Source organism: Dreissena polymorpha, chromosome 10 (assembly GCF_020536995.1).
Source record: "Dreissena polymorpha isolate Duluth1 chromosome 10, UMN_Dpol_1.0, whole genome shotgun sequence".
In the NCBI taxonomy this organism is placed as follows: Eukaryota; Metazoa; Mollusca; class Bivalvia; order Myida; family Dreissenidae; genus Dreissena; species Dreissena polymorpha.
The window spans coordinates 45,653,304-45,672,544 of NC_068364.1; the positions used below are offsets into that span (position 1 = coordinate 45,653,304).

Sequence of the window (19,241 nt, forward strand, 5' to 3'; positions counted from 1 at the left end):
AATTTCAACAAGACGTAAGATTTCTAGCTGTCATTTCGGCACAAACGATAATGATGTTTGTTTTTTCCTTTAGCTCACGATAGCATAACGTGCTCATGTTGAGCTTTTGTGTTAACGTTTTGTCCGCCGTGCTTCGTTTGTCTGTGTGCGTCGTCATACATCAGTTAATATTTAATTCGAAAACATTGAGAACTTGTATTGCTGAACTTTCATTTAACATTTTTAGAACATTTGTAACACTGATGTTTCTGCTGAGTTTGAAACTTAGTTCAATCTGTAAAAAAAAAAGTTGTAATATTTGGTCTGAGTTCACATTTAGTGTGCTTTGTTTAAAAACATGTCTACTATTTGTTTTGGCAGTTTTCTTGTCGCTTATTGTACTTCTAATATTTTGAAACCTTGTGAACACTACATGCTAAAAACAATTGCCATGGTACCTCATGTGAAAGCTTTATTACTTTTGTCTCACTTGTTATAAACATGTTGATGAACCCTAATCTATCAGGAATAATAATAGGGTCGCAATATTGCACATGTTTGGCGTAAAAATGCATGAAGATATTTTAAAAGCGCAAATGTCGCGGTACATCTTCAGTGATTTTTTTTTGATTTTTTTTCTTACAGCCTGTGCCTTTTGGATTGGGAAAATTAGCGCGATAAACCATGAAATTGGGAAAAATAGCGCGATAAACCATGAAATTGGGAAACATTATAAATAAGATTATAAGAACAGAATTAAAATTATTAAAGTATGTTTGACAGCATTTTTATATTATAAAGTACTAATTTAATGTGTTCTTGCAATGAAGACAATGTTAAGTTAATATCCTTCCACATTCATATTGAACTTGCAATAATCTATATAGATTCTTAAATATATCATTTAATCATAACCTCTTTAACAGTAAGAATTTAATTCAGTTTTCTTTTAAATTAAATATGATATGGTGAAAACATTAACACATATTTATAAAAAAAAACGATTTAGTGGTCTTGCTATGTTAATGATGTATTATATGGAGTTAAAATAATTTATTTCATTTCTTTACCTTTCAACATCTTACACTTCAATGCTATTTCAGTAAACTGTAAAGCGTGACAAACATAATAAAGCAGAATATGCATATGAATCTGATTTTACACAGATCCTCTAACATATAAATCATATCATGTTTGTCTCTTTCCATTTTCGAACGATACTCATCTTAAATGCATTAACTTTTTGAGTAACGGTAGACTAACTCCAATTTCCCAACACTGATTTCCGTGATGCACATTCACTGTGAAGATTTGTAATAAATATTTGTTGTTTTTATCTCAAACGTTATATTTTGCGTTAATTGACACACGCATTAAATTATTCCGTAATAACCATATGATATCCGTTGTTAATTTGAATGTTATTTATCATTTTCGACGCGCATCGCAAATTTCTCGTCTGCCTGCCGCCATCTTGGGCGTGTGTAAAAACAGGCGTTTACAATCGGGATACATCGACTATCGTCGGTATCCTCCGCAATATAGAGAGAGATGTGGATAGCAACGTTAAATCGTATTCGGCTAAATTCGCGAAAAATACGTTAGTCAGTTGTTGTTCGGCGACGACTCAGCAACTCGGTCGGCACTCGTTCGAAATTATTGCTTAATTATATTGTAATCTTATTGGCTTTATTGGGAAAATTTTGTCTTTTTGGGGAAATTTTGATCAAATTTTTGGGAAAAAACGTCATTTTTTGCAATTGGGAAGCAGCCGAATATCGGCTGTAATTTCTGGCAAAAAAAATCACTGATCTTACCTGCATACGGTTTGTCCTTATTCAGCGCGGTAGATTTATTTGTAGGTGAGCTTTTCTGATCGCATAGGGTCTGTCATGAATCTTGCGTCTTGAGTCGGCAACAGTTTCCGTATTTTCCAATCTTCGTGTTACTTAAACAGAAGATATTTTTTCCACGCCGAGTTCAGCCGAGTTCGAAGCTGGATTACGTAAGCTTAAATATAAGGTCACAAGGTGAAATTAAATTTAAAAAAAAAGCCGAAACTCTATAAATCACATTTGTGTTACTTTCTTCATTAAACACGTAAAAATCTTTTTCTAATAATTTCCCATTTGTTCATCACGACCGGTTTAATTTCAGAGTAAAACCCTCAGCTGAAGCTCAGTCTACACGAATCGGTAACAAGCGTATATAGGAATGGATATCATAGAGAGTGAGAAGACCGGAAGTGACCCCGATGGCGACCTACAAGACCGCTTGAAAGATGTTAATATTACGACGAAGACGAGTACACACGTGGGATGGCAGCAGGAGGCAAATCTGGGACCTGCGTCAGCGTGGAGTAAGGTGGTAGGAAGCTCAGAGTTTATGTTTGTTTTTTGTTGTTGCATGTATTTTTGTACTAGCTGACTTTTGAGGGGTGGGGGTAGATATTTGGAGGAGGTAAGGGCGAATTGTAAGTATTATGTTATGACCGTAGTAAAACTGTTTAATGGCAATACACACTGTTGAACAAAATGGAAATACACCATGTCGTTTTCTTACCTTGAAATTGAGTCGTGTTCTGAGAAAACTGGGCATAATGCATTTGCGTAAAGTGTCGTCCCAGATTAATCCGCACAGGCTAATCAGGGACAACACTTTCTGCATAAACTACCTTTTCGGTAAAGAGGGACTTCCTAAAAACTAAAAGTACCATAAAAGCGGAAAGTGTCGTCTCTGATTAGCCTATGCGGACTGAACATGCTAATCTGGGATGACACTTTACTCACATGCATTAAGCCTAGTTTTCTCAGAACGCGGCTCAAATTAAACTGTTGACAGATCCCCACTGAGGACGCGGACATCGCGAGCCAGTACCAAGCGCTGCAATACCACTTATTTGAGCTCGGGTACCCCGAGACCGTGGATCGCACCCGCGCTCCCCGGGCCGCCAAAGATGCCCCCAGCGAGAAGGCGGTGGTGGCTGTGTTACATAACGCTGGGAAAACTACGTCGATATGCCTTGAAGGTAACACGCCTTGTCTAACATCCATGAATCCACACTGCCTTGGGACTTCATATATTTTGCGAGTTTCTATATATGGTAATTCATATACCGTAAATTCCTCCATTCTTCTATACTGAGTAGTGAGTTACATTTATGCTTTATTTGCTAAGAGATGCTGAAGCAAGTAATTCATATACCTACACACCACGCTCTGGGAAAATTGGGCTTATTACATATGCGTAAAATTTCGCCCCATATAGGCATCTGAAGTCCACAGGGCTAATCAGGGACGACACGCTCCGCCTAAACTTGATTTTCGTAAAGAAAAAAAAGCTTACTTTCAACGAAAAATACCTTAATGGCGAAAAATGCTATCGTAATCTATAGTAAGTATGGGTAATGCTCGGCTATTTGAATCAAGCGTTATTTTTAAAATGGACATCTGTATATTGCCATTTTATTTCCTTGTATTATAATCGTAATGATTATTCATGATTATATTGAAACTCTGACTTAAAATATCGGACATCCAAGTGCAGATGCACATGAGTCTTATCTATAACCAGTTCATTTCAGTACACATAATTTAGTATTAATCGTTTAAATTAGAATTAGATACCATTAATCAAACATGATTTTTGTTATCGCTTCCAGGCGGTCGTCAGGCGCCGGGCACAATGTATATGATTCTGTCGTCGTCGTGGCTCTCAAAGGTACCGTCTGTCATCAACCGGGGCCTGTACACCCTTTACGTCCACAAGGCTGTCACGTTTCACGCCGGTGGAACGACCTATATTGACGAGTTTGAGCTGCCGAGGCGCGTGACGTATCTAGTGAATTATTTCACGCATGCGGCAACTGAAGGGCAGAAAAACGACGGGAAGACTATTGAGGTAACGTAGAAGCCATAATTATGTGTTTGCTTACAGATAACGGACTATGAAACCGCTTCATTAACTGTCAAATATATCATCCGCATTTTTGAACAAACTGGGCAAAATGTATGTGCGTTAAGTGTCGTCCCAGATTAGCCCGTGTATTTTTGCACAGGCTTAGAAGGGACGCCACTTTCCGCTCTGACTGAATTTTTATAAAAAATATACTTTCTTAAACGAAAAATTCCATAAAAGCAGAAAGAGTCTGCACTGATGAGCCTATGCGGACTGCACAGGCTAATCTGCGAGCAACACATTACGCGCATGCATTAAGCCCAGTTTTCGAAGAACGAGGCTCATATTGTCTTATTAGGCGTGCATCTTGTCAGTCAAAGTATCTGACAGCGCCAGCTTGCTTCTCAGAGATTTTTTTATAGTTTCAAATGTCTTTAGCTGTTATACAAATTTCGTGGTATTTATAAGGTTTAACGTCACTTATTTGTAATTTTGATCAATTTTAATTTCTGTACAGAGTTGAGAATTTACTATTCCTTTTAATAATTATGAACAAATGTTCTGCAAAGATTGTTGTTTGCTTAATGTTTGAAACAAAATTACAGTTAACAAACCACATTGCATGCTATAAATACATGTATTAACAAGACAGTTTCTGGCGGGCTATTATAATTATACCGAACCGGGCCGACTTTATGTATCTGAAATTATCGGAAAACGCGGTTTATACTGAACACAATGGCGGCATTAATCTGTCTTAGTAAACAGGCATCAATGAAATATGGCCACAAAACAATGAAAGAATCGGAAAATAATTATAATTAAAAATATCACACAATTGGGATAATTAAAATATCGATTGAAACCAAAACTGTAATGTAGACATGATTGATACATGATTTGAGTTTAAGCAGGACTCATCAAACAACAACATTTATTAAAAGAAAAGCTATTCTCAATGGAAACTGTTATCCAATGCGTATAATAATAACATTGCAACGATTTGCGCTTCATATTTCTGTTCTTCCACCCCTTTCTCAAAATAATTTCAAGCAACACTTTTTTGGAAACATTTTTTCTATTTATAACCATTCTGACAAAAAAAAAACGATTAAAGAAATCAATTTCGTGTCGAAACGATCCATGTCATTCCTATCGAAGTTTCAAAGTATGCATAACAAATACACCATAAGAAAAACGTTTTGAATTATTTCGATGCTTAAGAAATATTTAAATGTTAAATAAACAATCACCAAGTCCCATTGTGTGTCCCTGATATCCACAGAGGGGATAATCACGTTATAGTCAAAATGGCGACGTCCGTGCCGAGACAGGCATTTTTCGCCGCTGTATACCATTTACTTCTTTTGTTTAATGTTCAAATGCGTCTCACTTTCCAGACATATAAGTGAGAAAGTGATAAGCGTTTATTTTGTTTTAATGTTCGCTCTTATGTGTGATCCCGCTAAGGAATGTCGTAGCGAGTGAAGGCGAGAAAATAGTGAAAATTAACACGAACTAGGCGCTAATCACATTCTTGCTGCGATGACTGGAAAGTGACCGGAAGTACACAAGTTAATTAAAGTAAAAAAAGGCGTATAAATACCTGTGAAAAAAAAAAGAAAAGTAGTTGTCTCGGCATGAACGTTGCCATCTTGACTATTACGTGATAACTCGTCTGATCCAGAGATTGTTACTTCATCTGGTGTGTTTCGTCACACAATTTAATTGACACCAGATACGTCATGCATATTGTTATCAATTGAATGAAAACAGTTCGGAAAGCTTGTTCTGAAATAAATTGTAGAAAATGAACAATTATGTCGGCAGCGCGCCTATTACAGACGCCCGACTCACCTTGCCGTGCGTTATTGTCTAAATAAAAAGAACATTATTCGTATGTAATTTTGATCATTGAAAACAAAATATTTTCAGGAAAACTTGGACTGCCCAATGAGCACTTCGCATAACCTCCGTGACGTCATCAATGACCGCATCTGGTCGCGAAGTGTCCTGCATTCCGTTGGAATTACAACGCCTGAGACGCTCGCTTTCTGTTACAAACCAAAACACAGTCTGGTTGCTGTGCCCTCCAATGCCGTCATCCACGAGTACGACAGGAAAACCAGTCCGGACTTTGTTGCGAAAGAAGTGTCAACATTTCTTCAGGAATTGTCCGAAAACAAACGTAAAATGGTAGTGTGAGTGTTATAGTGAACGTATTGATTGTTACTATTAAATGCACATACATAATGCATATATACATCTATTTACAGAATCTATATCTGTCATCGGCTTCAATTATGGAGTAAAAGCTAATTAAGAAAATATCAGTGTAATCAAAAGGAAAAGCCTCTTTGCGCAGAGCAGTGACAAATGCTGCCATGGCAAAGACGTTGATGTGCTTTTATTAGAAATATATGGTTTCAGACAGATTATTTATTTTAACACATTGACAATAAATTCGACTCTTTTCAAGTTTATGTCCTTCAGATTATCATAAGACAGTCCAAACGAACACAGACGGGTAGCTCGGACGCCTCGGTTTTCAGCATTGAAGACCTGTCCTGTATTGTGGACGCGGTGCTTAAAATGCTGAACGAGCTTCAAGACTCAAACTCCATACTCGTGGAGGCTTACATCGACCATCTGAGCGCCGGAAGGACCGAAGACGCGAAGTACCTGTGGGCCGCGCCCAGCGCGGATGTTGGCATAAGATGTCGAGCGATCGTGTGCAGAGATTTTGATAACACACCCGTTTGCACGCCGGTCTGTCGTCTTCTTTTTTTAAAATCCATAATTATATTGTTCAAGAATAATTAACAGTGCATTAAGACACTTTATTAAAGAAACAAATTGTAAAACTAAATCGTTTGGGACAGGATAAACGACGCATGTGATTTCTACCATCATCAGAAATTAGGAAATTATAAACCCATTTCTGTTTGTTATCCTGGCCCTTTCTTAATTTTGTTGTACATGGCTACTCAGTGCGGAGCAATAAATATCGTTATGGGAAAACTGGGCTTAATGCATTTGCGTAAAGTGTCATCCCGCATTAGCCTGTGCCGTTCCTACAGGCTAATATCGCACGAGACTTTTCGCCTTTACTGGAATTTCGTTTAGAAGAGATATTATAAGTAAAAAACTCCATAAAAGTGGAAAGTGTACGTCCCTGATAAGCCTCTGTGGACTGCATATGCTAACCTGGGATGACACTTCACGCACATGCATTAAGCCCGGTTTCCCCAAAACGCAGCTCAAATGGTCATATGTCAGTGAGGCTATTCTCAGTATCAAAGCTTACACGATTTGAACGAGATCAGACAGAGTTATGGGACTGAAAAGACAATGAATTTTCTTTTCGAATTAGTTTGTCTGATAAATATTGTCAATAGATCTCTTTCAGTTGATCTGCAGCATGATAAACAAAAACATCGACATCAGAGGCGAACACACGGTACCAATGTCTATCGAAACCGCGATGAAAACCTTGAACATTGTGGACGAAACGTTTATCTGGGCATTCCAGACTAACATGCGCGCGCACGCAGAAGCGGCGCTGCAGTCAATCATGGACCACGAGAGCAAGCTGCCAGTCGAGGAGAGGGCGGAACCCGGTGCTCAAACGGACCTCATTGGTGAGCTCGGTTCCAGCAGATCAGTTGGATCAACCTTATACTTATTCCATTTGTCGAAACAACTCCTTTAAAATGATGATTTTGAACATTTATTAAAAACACGTTTTGTTCAAGTATAACGCACAAAGGGCACATAGCAATATTTTATTTTCTATTTTTCCTCTTTTTCGGGATAGGATATGTATAATGTGTTTTTAATTCGAAATCTATCCTGACAGTGTAAATGAGCTGTGGTGGCCGTTGAACTGCACGGTTATACATTCCTTAAAACTCCATAGTTTAGATTGTGTTATGTTTTGAGGTCGTATGAATTCAAATTCGACATTAAGAGCGTAACAGTGATTCAGTATTACAAAGAAACGTTTCTCGTTTCTCTTCTCATCCAGGCATTGACTACGTTTTCACGGAGTGTAACGGCAAAGTGACGGCAGTAGCGTTGAACATTGACACGCACAAGTACATAACTGACTCCGCAGTGCGCGACAATTTCAACTCATTCGCTGACGGAAGGGTCGTAGAACAGAACAGAACTGTGCATCCCGTGGATAAATTGATGGAGGCAGCCGGACACGATATCAGCTATAAAGATATTAGCGTCCGGAAAGTTTCTAATGAGAACAAATTCACGTGTGGTGGTTTGGACAGTATGTCCGTTCGCCCGTTCGTGCGGACGGTTCTGACCAGATCTCAATACTTTCTCATGTCGGGGAAGACAATACTAGCGTTAGGTGCGGGCGGATTTAGCAAGATGAGCATATGGACGTTCGCGGAGAAAAGTGGTATAAATGTAAGTTAGGGTCCCACCATGATATGGCGGTTTGATTTGTGAAAACAGAGCAATTGCTTGAAACAAAAAACAGCGCACGCCTATTAATATAACCGTAAATGATTTTGATAAGTTAGTTGATCTTAATATACAAATCAAATTAGGCCGAGATTGAAAAAGACGCAGAATCCTGCAGTTTGATGCAAGGGAATCCAATTTATTTTACCAGAGCAAATTTTGCCTCGAACCGGAAACAATCCTTATCACTGTTCAAAAGTGCCATGACAACGACCAAGCTACAGTTATGTATGCTACGTATTGAGATTGCACCTGTGTATTAAAAACACGCTACTGATTAAAAGGACCCCGATAAGACATCGTTTATCTGATCTCAGTTTCATGCATGTCACTGAAATCAATGATTAAATGCGAAAAGCTAAAACAACAACTCTATTTTCATATTAAGTATACTATGGGCACACAGTCGGTTAAGCTGCTTCTAGCTGATAATATTATTTTACACAGTAGCACGCCGGGTATGCGGATACTTTGATAACAGCTGGCACTTCGATACCAGATAACAACAAAAGCCACGCGCGAGAGCTGAGTTCTTCAGCTTTTTTGCATTTATGTTCTGTGCATTTGGTTTCCAGACACGTAACATTGTTTGGTTGATTAATGGTAAAGTACTTCGTATTTCGGAGCAAGAAAGTCGTGAAAAAAACCAGTGGATTATTTAAAATAAGATTCAAAGAGATGACATTTCATCGATAATCGTCATGAATTCGATGATCAGTACGTATTTCAACAAAATAAAAATACTTGGAAATCAACCAAGAACGTGCCAACTAATCGAAATAAAAGATCAATATGTCTATTAATGTTACAACATGTGAAATTTTAGTTGAATAAAGTATTTGAGGAAATTCAAATGTTTTAAGAGTCTGATGCCAAATTTTCATGGACACTTCTTTTACCGATCATCTCTAAGAAAATGTCACTTCGATTCCAGATAACTCTGCACTTTTTACCAGATATAACACTCTATTTAGTGAACCAAAAATGCAGAATTCGCTGTGGAATACTGCTATATTAAGCAGGCAATAAATAAAAATGTATGTACTGACGAAAATTAAAATCGAATTACCGAAACATGTTCTTATCCCTTTGGAAAATGATAATAAAAGGGAAAGGGGAGTGTAAAGGGAAGTGCTTCCTATAAGTAGAGCTCAATATAAAGGGAGGATGCCAATCTCTTTTAAATTTTGTGGCTACGCGTTAGTATCGTCTTCATGATGCAATTCTAATGAACACCAATGACAAAGGATTTTATGAGGTGTACTGACCGCTTTAAGACCCCTTGCTCCCCTTATCTGGAGTCCTGCTATAAGTTCAATTGAACACAGTCGTGTTGCTCCACATGATCCGTTGTATTTTCAATTCTCTTAATCTCAATTTACCACTTTTTTTTTATTTAGACAATTATTTTCGGTCGTCACTTGAAATATATTAGTAATGAAATAAGCATTTGAATCTTATTTAAAATTTGCACTTATACTATTAAAGGGGCCTTTTCACAGATTTGGGCATTTTTTTTAACTTATTCATTTAAAGGTTTATATTGATACATGTAAACATTGGATCGTAAAAGCTCCAGTAAAAAATCAAGAAAAAAATTAAAAAAGGGAAAAGAACATTGCCCGGAGCAGGTTTCGAACCAGTGACCCCTGGAGTCCTGCTAGAGTCCTGAAGTAAAAACGTTTTAGCCTACTGAGCTATTCCGCCGAGTACACATTCTTGACGTATTTTATACCTTATATAAGCAATCTTCGTAGTTTCACAAAATTTAACGACAAAAACAGAACTCTCCAAATTATTCAATCGTTTCGCGTTGCAACGCTTTATAATTTTTAGGTTTTAAAATCGTCAAAAGATGCATATAATGGCTATATTAGAGCATGGTTAATGTTCAGTATTACTGTTTCCTCACAAATATCATAACTAAAACGAAAACTTACGAATCTGATAACAACTTTTTTCAATTTTGTCAATTTACCAAAGCGTGAAAAGATCCCTTTAATTGTATGAATTAAGTGTAATAAGATTTTTGAAAACGAACAACGCCATTGATTATATTTTACATGTGTATGTAATTACGTTATGCATAGATTCCCAATGTGTCGGGCTTGACAATGCAAATTGATTGGTACTTCAAAATGTTTGGTAAGAATAGCAATAATATACATAAATGCATTTTATGTAAAAGATAAAACTCGGTTATCCGAGTGCCAAATGTGTTGAAAGTCTCTGTTATCCGAAGTGCCTTATATCGGGAATCAAAGTATCCGCAACTTCATGAATACCACCTATTAAAACATGCTCTATCTTCGTTTATATTTCATTGAATATTATCATAATTTCAGTATTTGAAGCACAGTGATTACTCTACATGCTGGAATATCAAACACTTCCTTGCAATATTTCTAAGTAGTTTTATTTTGTTGAAATGTTTACTGTTCATCCAGTTTATGCTGTTTTCCGACTGACTTTTCTATTTTTTGGGGAAAATCTACCATTCTTCTGTGATTTTTTTTCTTTGCAATAGAAAAGGATACACCATTTATAAACTCGACCATGCGCTTTGTCTAAAAAACTAATCTTTTTGATATAACTTAAAAAAAGCTGATGAACTTACCTCTTGCGCGTGGCTTTTGTTGTTATCTGTTATCGAAGTGCCATCTGTTATCAAAGTATCGGCATACCCAGCGTGAGTTGAGCGGAAATAGAAAACATCAAATTAATCTATAGTGCGGTTTCATTTGTGAAAATGAAGCAATTGCTTGAAAAATCGCGCGCTTATAAAATACCGGTTAAAGTCTGTTTCAATTCAACTTGTCTAGAATTTCTAACTTAAGTAAGAGATGTGAACGAAAATTGACTTTTTGAATACCTAAACGAATGTGTTAATACTTGAAATCACGTTTAAGAAACTGTTATAATATGTGTTAAGCTTCATGAAATTCTTTGGGCTCAAAAGATAATTATACTAACAAATCTACCCGATGAAGAATACTTATGTGGGCATAGATCGCATTATACTAAAACACCTGACTAAATTAAATTCGCGGGTATTTGTGTTTGTTCTACTAAAGTTGTGCAGAGCGCCGGTAATTATATGTTATCGTAATCATTTCGTATTTACTGCTGGCAAAAGTGATTTGTACTTCCATCGTCCCGTTTTAAACGCTGTGGTTGGTGATAATTTCTCACCTGAGCAAACCATTCTCATGTTGCGCTTTTGTGAGCGCCATGTGTACGTCGTAATTCGTAAATAGTGCTTCGTTCGTCGTGCACTCTAACCTTGGTTACACTTTCTGAGGTCTGAGTAACGTGACGTCAAAAGCTAGGTTACTGGGTATAATTAAACGAAAAGCTTCTTAACACTATCAGGTAGATTGGTTCCAATCTTTTTAAAAACTTTTTCAGAAATTTGTTCTGATGAGAATCTCGTCCGATTTCGATTTTTGTCTGTCTGTCGAAAAACATGGTCACCAATAAGGAGGGGGGGGGGGAGGGTGCGATGCAGTTTTCCTTATATGGCTTTAGGGGAACCTTGACTCTTGAAGTCACATTTATTTGGACAGTCGCCATATAACTTGGTCAGAATATTTTATTTTAAGTTCATGATGCATATATATCTATTCCGACTTCGAAAAATGGTGCCGGTCCGTTGTACAACGTGACCGCCTAGGGACGGGGAAGTTTTCCGTCTATAATGATAGTGCAACCTCATAAAAACTCTTACGGCTACAAATATTGTCCAATATAAATGAATGTTGGTCAGAAAATATTTCCCAATGCTATCTCGGCCGCGTTAGAAACTGCGAATGTTAAAGTAAAAAAATCGATCAATAGGTCAAGTTAAAAAAAATATTTTCATAATTTCATAATTTGCACGTTTAGTCCAATCAACATGCAACTTGGTCATACCATCTGTTCAAATAATATATCAGCCGAGTATGAAAATGGTTCCGATCAATTGAAAAAATGTTGCCGCAAAGTACCAGGGCAGTGTTCCATATATAGATATAGGGAAACAATGTTAACACTCAAGAAGTCAACTTTTCGGTCAAATTGTCATGAAAGTGGGGAATAATTCTAAAAATGCGATGGACGAGGTGGAAAATGGCTTTTGTCTGTTGAAAACCACTACTGCCAGGGAGCGGGGCAGTTATCCAGAAGTGGGAGGCACCCGTATCAACCATTGTTTTACCAGACACAAAATGTTTTATTTTGCACATTCATGTGCCCATACACATGCAATATGTTTATTGTTTAAGCACCGGTTTTCACATGATATCAATTCCGAATGTAAAGATTTAAGACATGTATTGTCATTAGTCCTTAAGAAAATCTGTGTTTTTTTTTTGTACATTCTCATCAATCCCTATTTCCCGCACACAGCTGGTAATGGTGGATTCGAATCCTGAGCACAGCGTTAGGGACATGGCTCACACGTTCATCTGCTACGACATAAGCGACCACACGAACGACAGACACCACGCGGCCGAGATAGTCAACCTCCTGAAGCAGCGTGACATCCAGGTCGACGGCTGCCTCACGTTCTGGGAGGACGCGGTTCCTTTGGCCGCCATGGTGCGGGAGATCCTGGGAACGCGAGGTAAGTGACAAACGATGTCTATGCCATTTAGGGGCTTAACTTCGGCCGCATCCAATCCACCGCCGTCCGCCCAGTGAAAACGTTTGTATTTACGCAAACTTTAACATAAAATGCATCCTCGAATGTCTTTTTGGGGTTAGAAAAGGAAATTATCGTTTTTTACTTGTGCTCAAAACCGTTTTTATTGTAAGTTTTGCATTTTCATTTCGCGTGACTGCTATTGGATTCCTACTTACAGTGGTACTACTAATCATTTAACATACACATGCTATAACGGGTACCATGCTCCATCTAAGGACTACAACGAAGGTGAATACATGGGACGCTTGACCTGTACAAGTAAAGAATACAATGTAATAAATACGCTTAGAAGGGATTTTGCTTGGAGGAGAATTGCTTATATGAAAATGTCCAGTGCGCGGCACATATGTTTTTAGGCGCCAACGTGGAGGGAGCCCTGAACGCTAAGAAGAAGAGTCGCACACAGTCAACACTGTATAAGAAGGATACGCCAATCCCACACTTGGTGATGACCTGCCAGTATTCCTCACCCAGTTTCCTTATCCGCGAACCCGCCGATATCGACGCCGTCTGCAACCAGTATGTTCAGGTTTCTCAGAAAACGCGGTAACTTTGGTTTTATAACAGCAGTTTCGACTTATGTTTGAAGACACTACAACAGTTTCTGAAATTGATAATTATATAATATCAGAAAAGCTGAGTTTATTTTTTCCGTTGTGTTCTTGCAGGTTGAGCTACCCACTAATGCTGAAGTTAGAACACGGAAACAGCGCAATCGGCGTGTCGCTTGTCTCGAGCGCCGAGGAGCTCCGAAAACAGCATCGCGCCATCACCGACTGCCTACGGAAGGAGGCCGACCATCCGGGGGTAGGACTGGGGCACGGGGCGGAAATGCTCGTCATGGAGTACCACGGGGGCTCTGAGCACGACGTAGACATTGTCATCTACGGGAACAAGCTCGTTGGAGCGTTCATTTCCGACAACGGCCCCACTAACTTCCCGTCTTTCACCGGTTTGTCCCTTAGATTGCGTTTGGTTGCGTATGTATTCTATTGATTTTTTTTATAAAATTGGCATCACACGTTTTGTTACGATATCGAATAGAGACGTTGGACATTGTTTTGTTGTTGACACGCAGCATTTTATATTGATTGTAATTAACAGAAAGATTTATAGAACTACCATATGACAACATTTGCATTACGAATTTGGAAAACTAAGATTTGTTGGTTTGATGAGGTCACTTAGACGTTTTGGATGATTGCAATGTTTGTTCAATTATTGTATATTCACTACACTTTTTTAACCTGAGTATTGGACTTTGATCAAATACCGAGGATATAAAACCTATTTCGTATTGGCATTTAATTATTTTACTAAATGCGCAGTATTTCAACACTATTTCAGTTTTGTATCGCGCAGCCAACTAAGGAAAACTTTTTTTGGCCAGTCGCGAAATGAAATTCATTTACAAAAATATCTTTAGTTGTTTTGGCTTCGTCTTTATTAATTAGCAGTGTAGCTGGAGATATATATTTTAGGCGAGGGCAAAAAGTGCATTATGCCATTGTGTCCATTTTTTGTAGGCCGTGTTTGAAATGAAGTTATTATGCCGTATTATTTATGTTACATCTATTTGTCTTTTAACTACATTATTCGTTAGCAGAAAGACAAAAAAAGTAATCAACTTTGAAATACATCCGCTACCTTATGCCATAATACAAGATAAAAGATAATGTACCGGTAATAAACTTCAAAATACCTACATAAAATTAACATCTCGCCACCTATCAATCAAACTATAATATTGTAATATCGATCGACCAATCAGTCAGCGTAATGTCTGGGAGCCGGTTGTTCGCGTGAATAGTTGGAGACGTAGAATTTATACAATTTTCAAAATCGAAACGAAGCTTTATTCGCTTACCATATATGACTAAATGTGTGTGACTGGTAATATTCATATGTTTAAAACGCTGGTTTTATCAACAGAGAGCTTTCTTTTGAACTTCTGGGTACAGTTTGCCGCTTGATATTTAAAGGGGCCTTTTCACGTTTGTGTAAATTGACAAAAATAAAAAGAGTTTTTTCAGATTCGCAAATTTTCGTTTTAGTTATGATGTTTGTGAGGAAACAGTAAATCTGAATATTTACCATGCTCTAAAATAGCCTTTATATGCATCTTTTGACGATTTATGTGTCGGGAAATCCACTTGTCAAAAGTGTCTCTAAACCAGTCAGCGTCAAAAGACAACATGATTCGCTTTGCTGCAACTATAAGTTCCTGTTTACTTGCAAAGCGAATACCGCGCAACTGTGATTTAACGGGAAGACGCGGAAATCCATAGGGGCCAAATCCGGGCTGGCTGTAAGGAGGACTTAGGCGCTGTAACGTAAAATTTGCCGTAAATTCTGTTTATCAACGACATTTAAACCAAATTTAAATTCGCGTAACGCTCATACTTATAATAAAATACACGCGTGCCCCGCATGTCGTTACTGAGGTCTCTATGGCAACGCGTTTCAAACGCGCTTTATGGAATTCATGCATTTTAGCTTATATATAAAATAATTTTCAAAATCGAAACGAGATCGTGACAACTTCGAATGTCATTTCACACGTGTAAAGTTATTGCCGATATAGCTTTATTCGCTTACCATATATGACTAAATGTGTGTGACTGGTAATATTCATATGTTTGAAACGCTGGTTTTATCAACAGAGAGCTTTCTTTTGAACTGCTGGGTACAGTTTGCCGCTTGATATTTAAAGGGGCCTTTTCACGTTTGGTTAAATTGACAAAAATAAAAAGAGTTGTTTCAGATTCGCAAATTTTCGTTTTAGTTATGATGTTTGTGAGGAAACAGTAAATCTGAATATTTACCATGCTCTAAAATAGCCTTTATATGCATCTTTTGACGATTTAAAAACCAAAAAATTAAAAAAGCGTTGCAACGCGAAACAAATTAATAATTTTGAGAGTTCTGTTGTTGTCGTTATAGTTTGTGAAACTTCGAGGATTGCTTATATAAAGTATAAAATACATCTGGCATTGAATTTGGAAGAATGGCCGAGTGGTCAAAGTGGTAGCCGTTTTACTCCAGGACTCCAAGGGTCAGTGGTTCAAGCCCTGCTGAGAGTTACCTTTTTTCTTTTTAAAATTTTATTCTTGATATTTTACTGGAGCTTTTTGTATCCAATTTTTACATTGATCAATATAAAGCATTTAACGACAAACTTCAATGCCAAAATCTGTGAAAAGGTCCCTTAAAAGGTTTAATGTATTACCGAGTGAAACACGCAATTTACACGTGATTCAGTTAAACTTACCCGAATTAAGGGCATTGTATTGCCATTCAAACAATTAAGTGACTTCACATCCTCTGTCGGTATGGGTATATTAATGTGACATATGTGCAGAATTATAACGAGAAAAGTTGTTTGAGCCTAGGTTAAGGATAATCTCCGATTAAAGTCAATTTTGTACTGCGTTCAGTTCAGTTCCCTCTTCGTTTCAGAAACTGCTACCACCATGCCGTCTGTGCTGCCGCCTGACCGCCAGTCCCAGCTGATTGTTGCCGCCTTTAAGTGCTGCGTCGACGTCGGTAAGTGTCAGCAATAGCAGGATTACACGTACGTGTTGAGCGCCGTTCTTCGAAACATAGGTTTAAAGCGGGTATATACGATTTTGACAAATATTTATGAATTTATATAAACTGTGTAAAAAACTTATTATATATATATTTCAATATAAATTAAAATAAAAGTTAAGAAGAACACGTGTCGAAAAATGCGAAATAAGCCAGATATTTAATTCTGAAATTGAAAACGGCTGTACAGCCGAATTCGCCAGCATGTATACCATACATGTACATGTGCATCTAAACTTACGAGGGGTGTTCCAGAAGTTCGTGGATTGTCGGTATTTTCATTTGGTAACATAAATGGACAAACAAATAGCATGTTAAGCATATTTCGTCCTTTCCAAATCTACTCTCCAAATATCATGGAAATACATAAAACAATAAATATATATCAGAGAAGCGTAGGCTTCATTCCCGATAAGGCTGTGCATTCTGCACAGACTTATTAGGGAGGACACTTCCCTGCTTTAACAGGATATTTGTTTACAAGAGTCTTCATTAAACAAATAATCCATACGAGAGGAAAGTGTCGTCCATGATTAGCCCGTGTGGTCTGCACAGCCTAATCTTGGATGGCACTATGCGTACTTCCATTCATCCCAGTTATTTTCCAGAACAAGACTTAATAAATGAATCGTTTACAATAGATGTAATACGGATTTCCAACATCCAAACTTATTGAAAAAGATCGAATCATTACAGGTAAGAGAAGTAAATTAGCATGAGCCCGCGAGCCCATGCCCCTAAAATATGTGCTTAGCTCGTAGAGATTCAGTGTAAACTCGCCATGTCCTCCTTACAAAAATTGCTACTAGAACAACGCCGGCCTACTCTGGTCGAAATAATGGCTTAAAATCCCACAAGGCTTACACAATGTTCCCACATTTATGTAAGAATGGTAGTTCAATCATATTTGAAATAAATTAAAATGGTTCAACTGGGATTTTAAAAATCCGAACAACTTCCCGACTAAGGCTATTGATTGGGGTGTTTCTTATTTACACGTCGTAAGATCTGACTTTGTTGAAACATTTAATTCAACTAGAAATTTTCCTCAAATCCTCTTGCGGAAAGCCCGATGTAAAGCGGACCGGACAAAGTCCGTGTCCGTCCGTATCGGGTCGGTGAAAGTCCGTGTCCGTCCGTATCGGGACGGTCAAAGTTCGTGTCCGCCCGATCTTGACGAGAGTGATAATTAACAATTCTCAAGGCAATTTTAAACTAACTTTCCACAAATTATTTAAATCTAGAGAAGGCATGTGGCGCCCTTTTTAATATCAGTACTCGTTTTGTATCCAGCATTTACGTCATGTTAACATTAATTATATAATATTTTTTGCTTAATAAGATAACGATTTTGTTATTTAGTATTGTTTGTTATCGCAGGCCTTTCCGACGGCGTTTTCAATGTCGAAATGAAGATGACGGCTCGTGGACCGAAACTCATCGAGATCAACGGCCGGATGGGTGGTTTCTACCTGCGCAATTGGATCCGGCGCCTGCACGGCGTCGACCTCGCCATGTCCGCATTCATGATCTCGTGCGACATGAAACCGTACGTGCCAAAGATCCAGCCGCATGAGCGCCTCATGGGCGTTATGGTACTGCCATCGCTTCACAGCCATCTTGTGAACAACAACAACTTTCGGGAACGTATTCATAGCCTAAAAGATAACGGAGAAGTGTTGTTCAAAATGTTCGATGACCAGATCGAGGTTGCAGAACACGAGGAGCCGTACGGACACTTCGGCGTCTGTGGCACCGACCCCGACGTCTGCCGCCAAAAGTTGTTAGCTCTTTGCAACGAGTTGAAGATTGAATGCGACACCTACAAGGTCTCCAATTTTGTTCGCTATTTCCGGTACTGACCCTAATTGGACTTGGATCGTTTGTAGATTTACTAGGCTTAATATCGGGCTAATGTGTTTGAGATTATTAACTATCATACATAAAAGCTGCGGTGTTTTGTGAAATGGTTTTTGCTGCATGCAACGTGGACATTTATAATGAAGCACGAAATTTAGGTATTTTCTTTGTATATGCACAGGTGTAAATATGCCGTTAGTTGTATAATAGACGAAGTATTATACTTACTATAATCTTCTCATATTTGTTCGGGGCTCTGAATCAACCATCAACTGTTAACGAAAACTATATATCATTATTTTTGCATCATATGAATACTCAATTTGCTGTATACGTGCATTTCATTAAGATCTCGGATATACATAAAATGATAATAGTAGTGAATTCCATAAACATTTATGATGGTATGAGCCTCGTTCTGGGAAAACGTGGCTTAATGCATAGGCTTTAATTGCCTTCCAAGATTAGCCAGTGTGGTCTGTGGCGATTTCCGCCTTAATTAGATTTGCGTTAAGAAGGGAAAAACTTGTTATGAACGAACAATCCCATAAAAGCGGAAATTATCGTCCCTTGTTAGCGTGTGCTAAAGATAAAGAGCACGTTCTCAAGTTTTAGCGAGATGTGTAGTATACTTTGACATATACAGAGCGGGGAAATCACGTGTCAATTAAGGTTTATGCCAATACAGGCAGTTTCCACGGTTTTATACCCTTAAGTACTTGTATTAATTGTTTAAACGCCGCTC

General features: G+C 38.0%; 1 protein-coding gene across 5 annotated transcripts in view; it reads left to right on the plus strand.

Annotated features, from left to right (window-relative positions):
* The window catches only part of LOC127848476 (carnosine synthase 1-like), a 33,552-nt gene extending 14,829 nt beyond the window's left edge, over positions 1-18,723 (plus strand). For 3 of the 5 annotated variants that reach the window (XM_052380957.1, XM_052380955.1, XM_052380956.1), the window contains exons 2-13: positions 2,137-2,346; positions 2,821-3,007; positions 3,641-3,879; positions 5,812-6,072; positions 6,370-6,645; positions 7,286-7,517; positions 7,904-8,304; positions 12,748-12,964; positions 13,402-13,564; positions 13,714-13,997; positions 16,505-16,591; positions 18,017-18,723. In XM_052380957.1, coding sequence (XP_052236917.1) covers positions 2,194-2,346; positions 2,821-3,007; positions 3,641-3,879; positions 5,812-6,072; positions 6,370-6,645; positions 7,286-7,517; positions 7,904-8,304; positions 12,748-12,964; positions 13,402-13,564; positions 13,714-13,997; positions 16,505-16,591; positions 18,017-18,498 — 2,982 coding nt within the window. In that variant the 5' untranslated portion in view covers positions 2,137-2,193 and the 3' untranslated portion in view covers positions 18,499-18,723. The remainder of the gene's footprint in view (positions 1-2,136; positions 2,347-2,820; positions 3,008-3,640; positions 3,880-5,811; positions 6,073-6,369; positions 6,646-7,285; positions 7,518-7,903; positions 8,305-12,747; positions 12,965-13,401; positions 13,565-13,713; positions 13,998-16,504; positions 16,592-18,016) is intronic. The other 2 variants (XM_052380958.1, XM_052380959.1) reach the window with 2 other exon arrangements.
* The last annotated feature ends 518 nt before the right edge of the window (positions 18,724-19,241 follow it).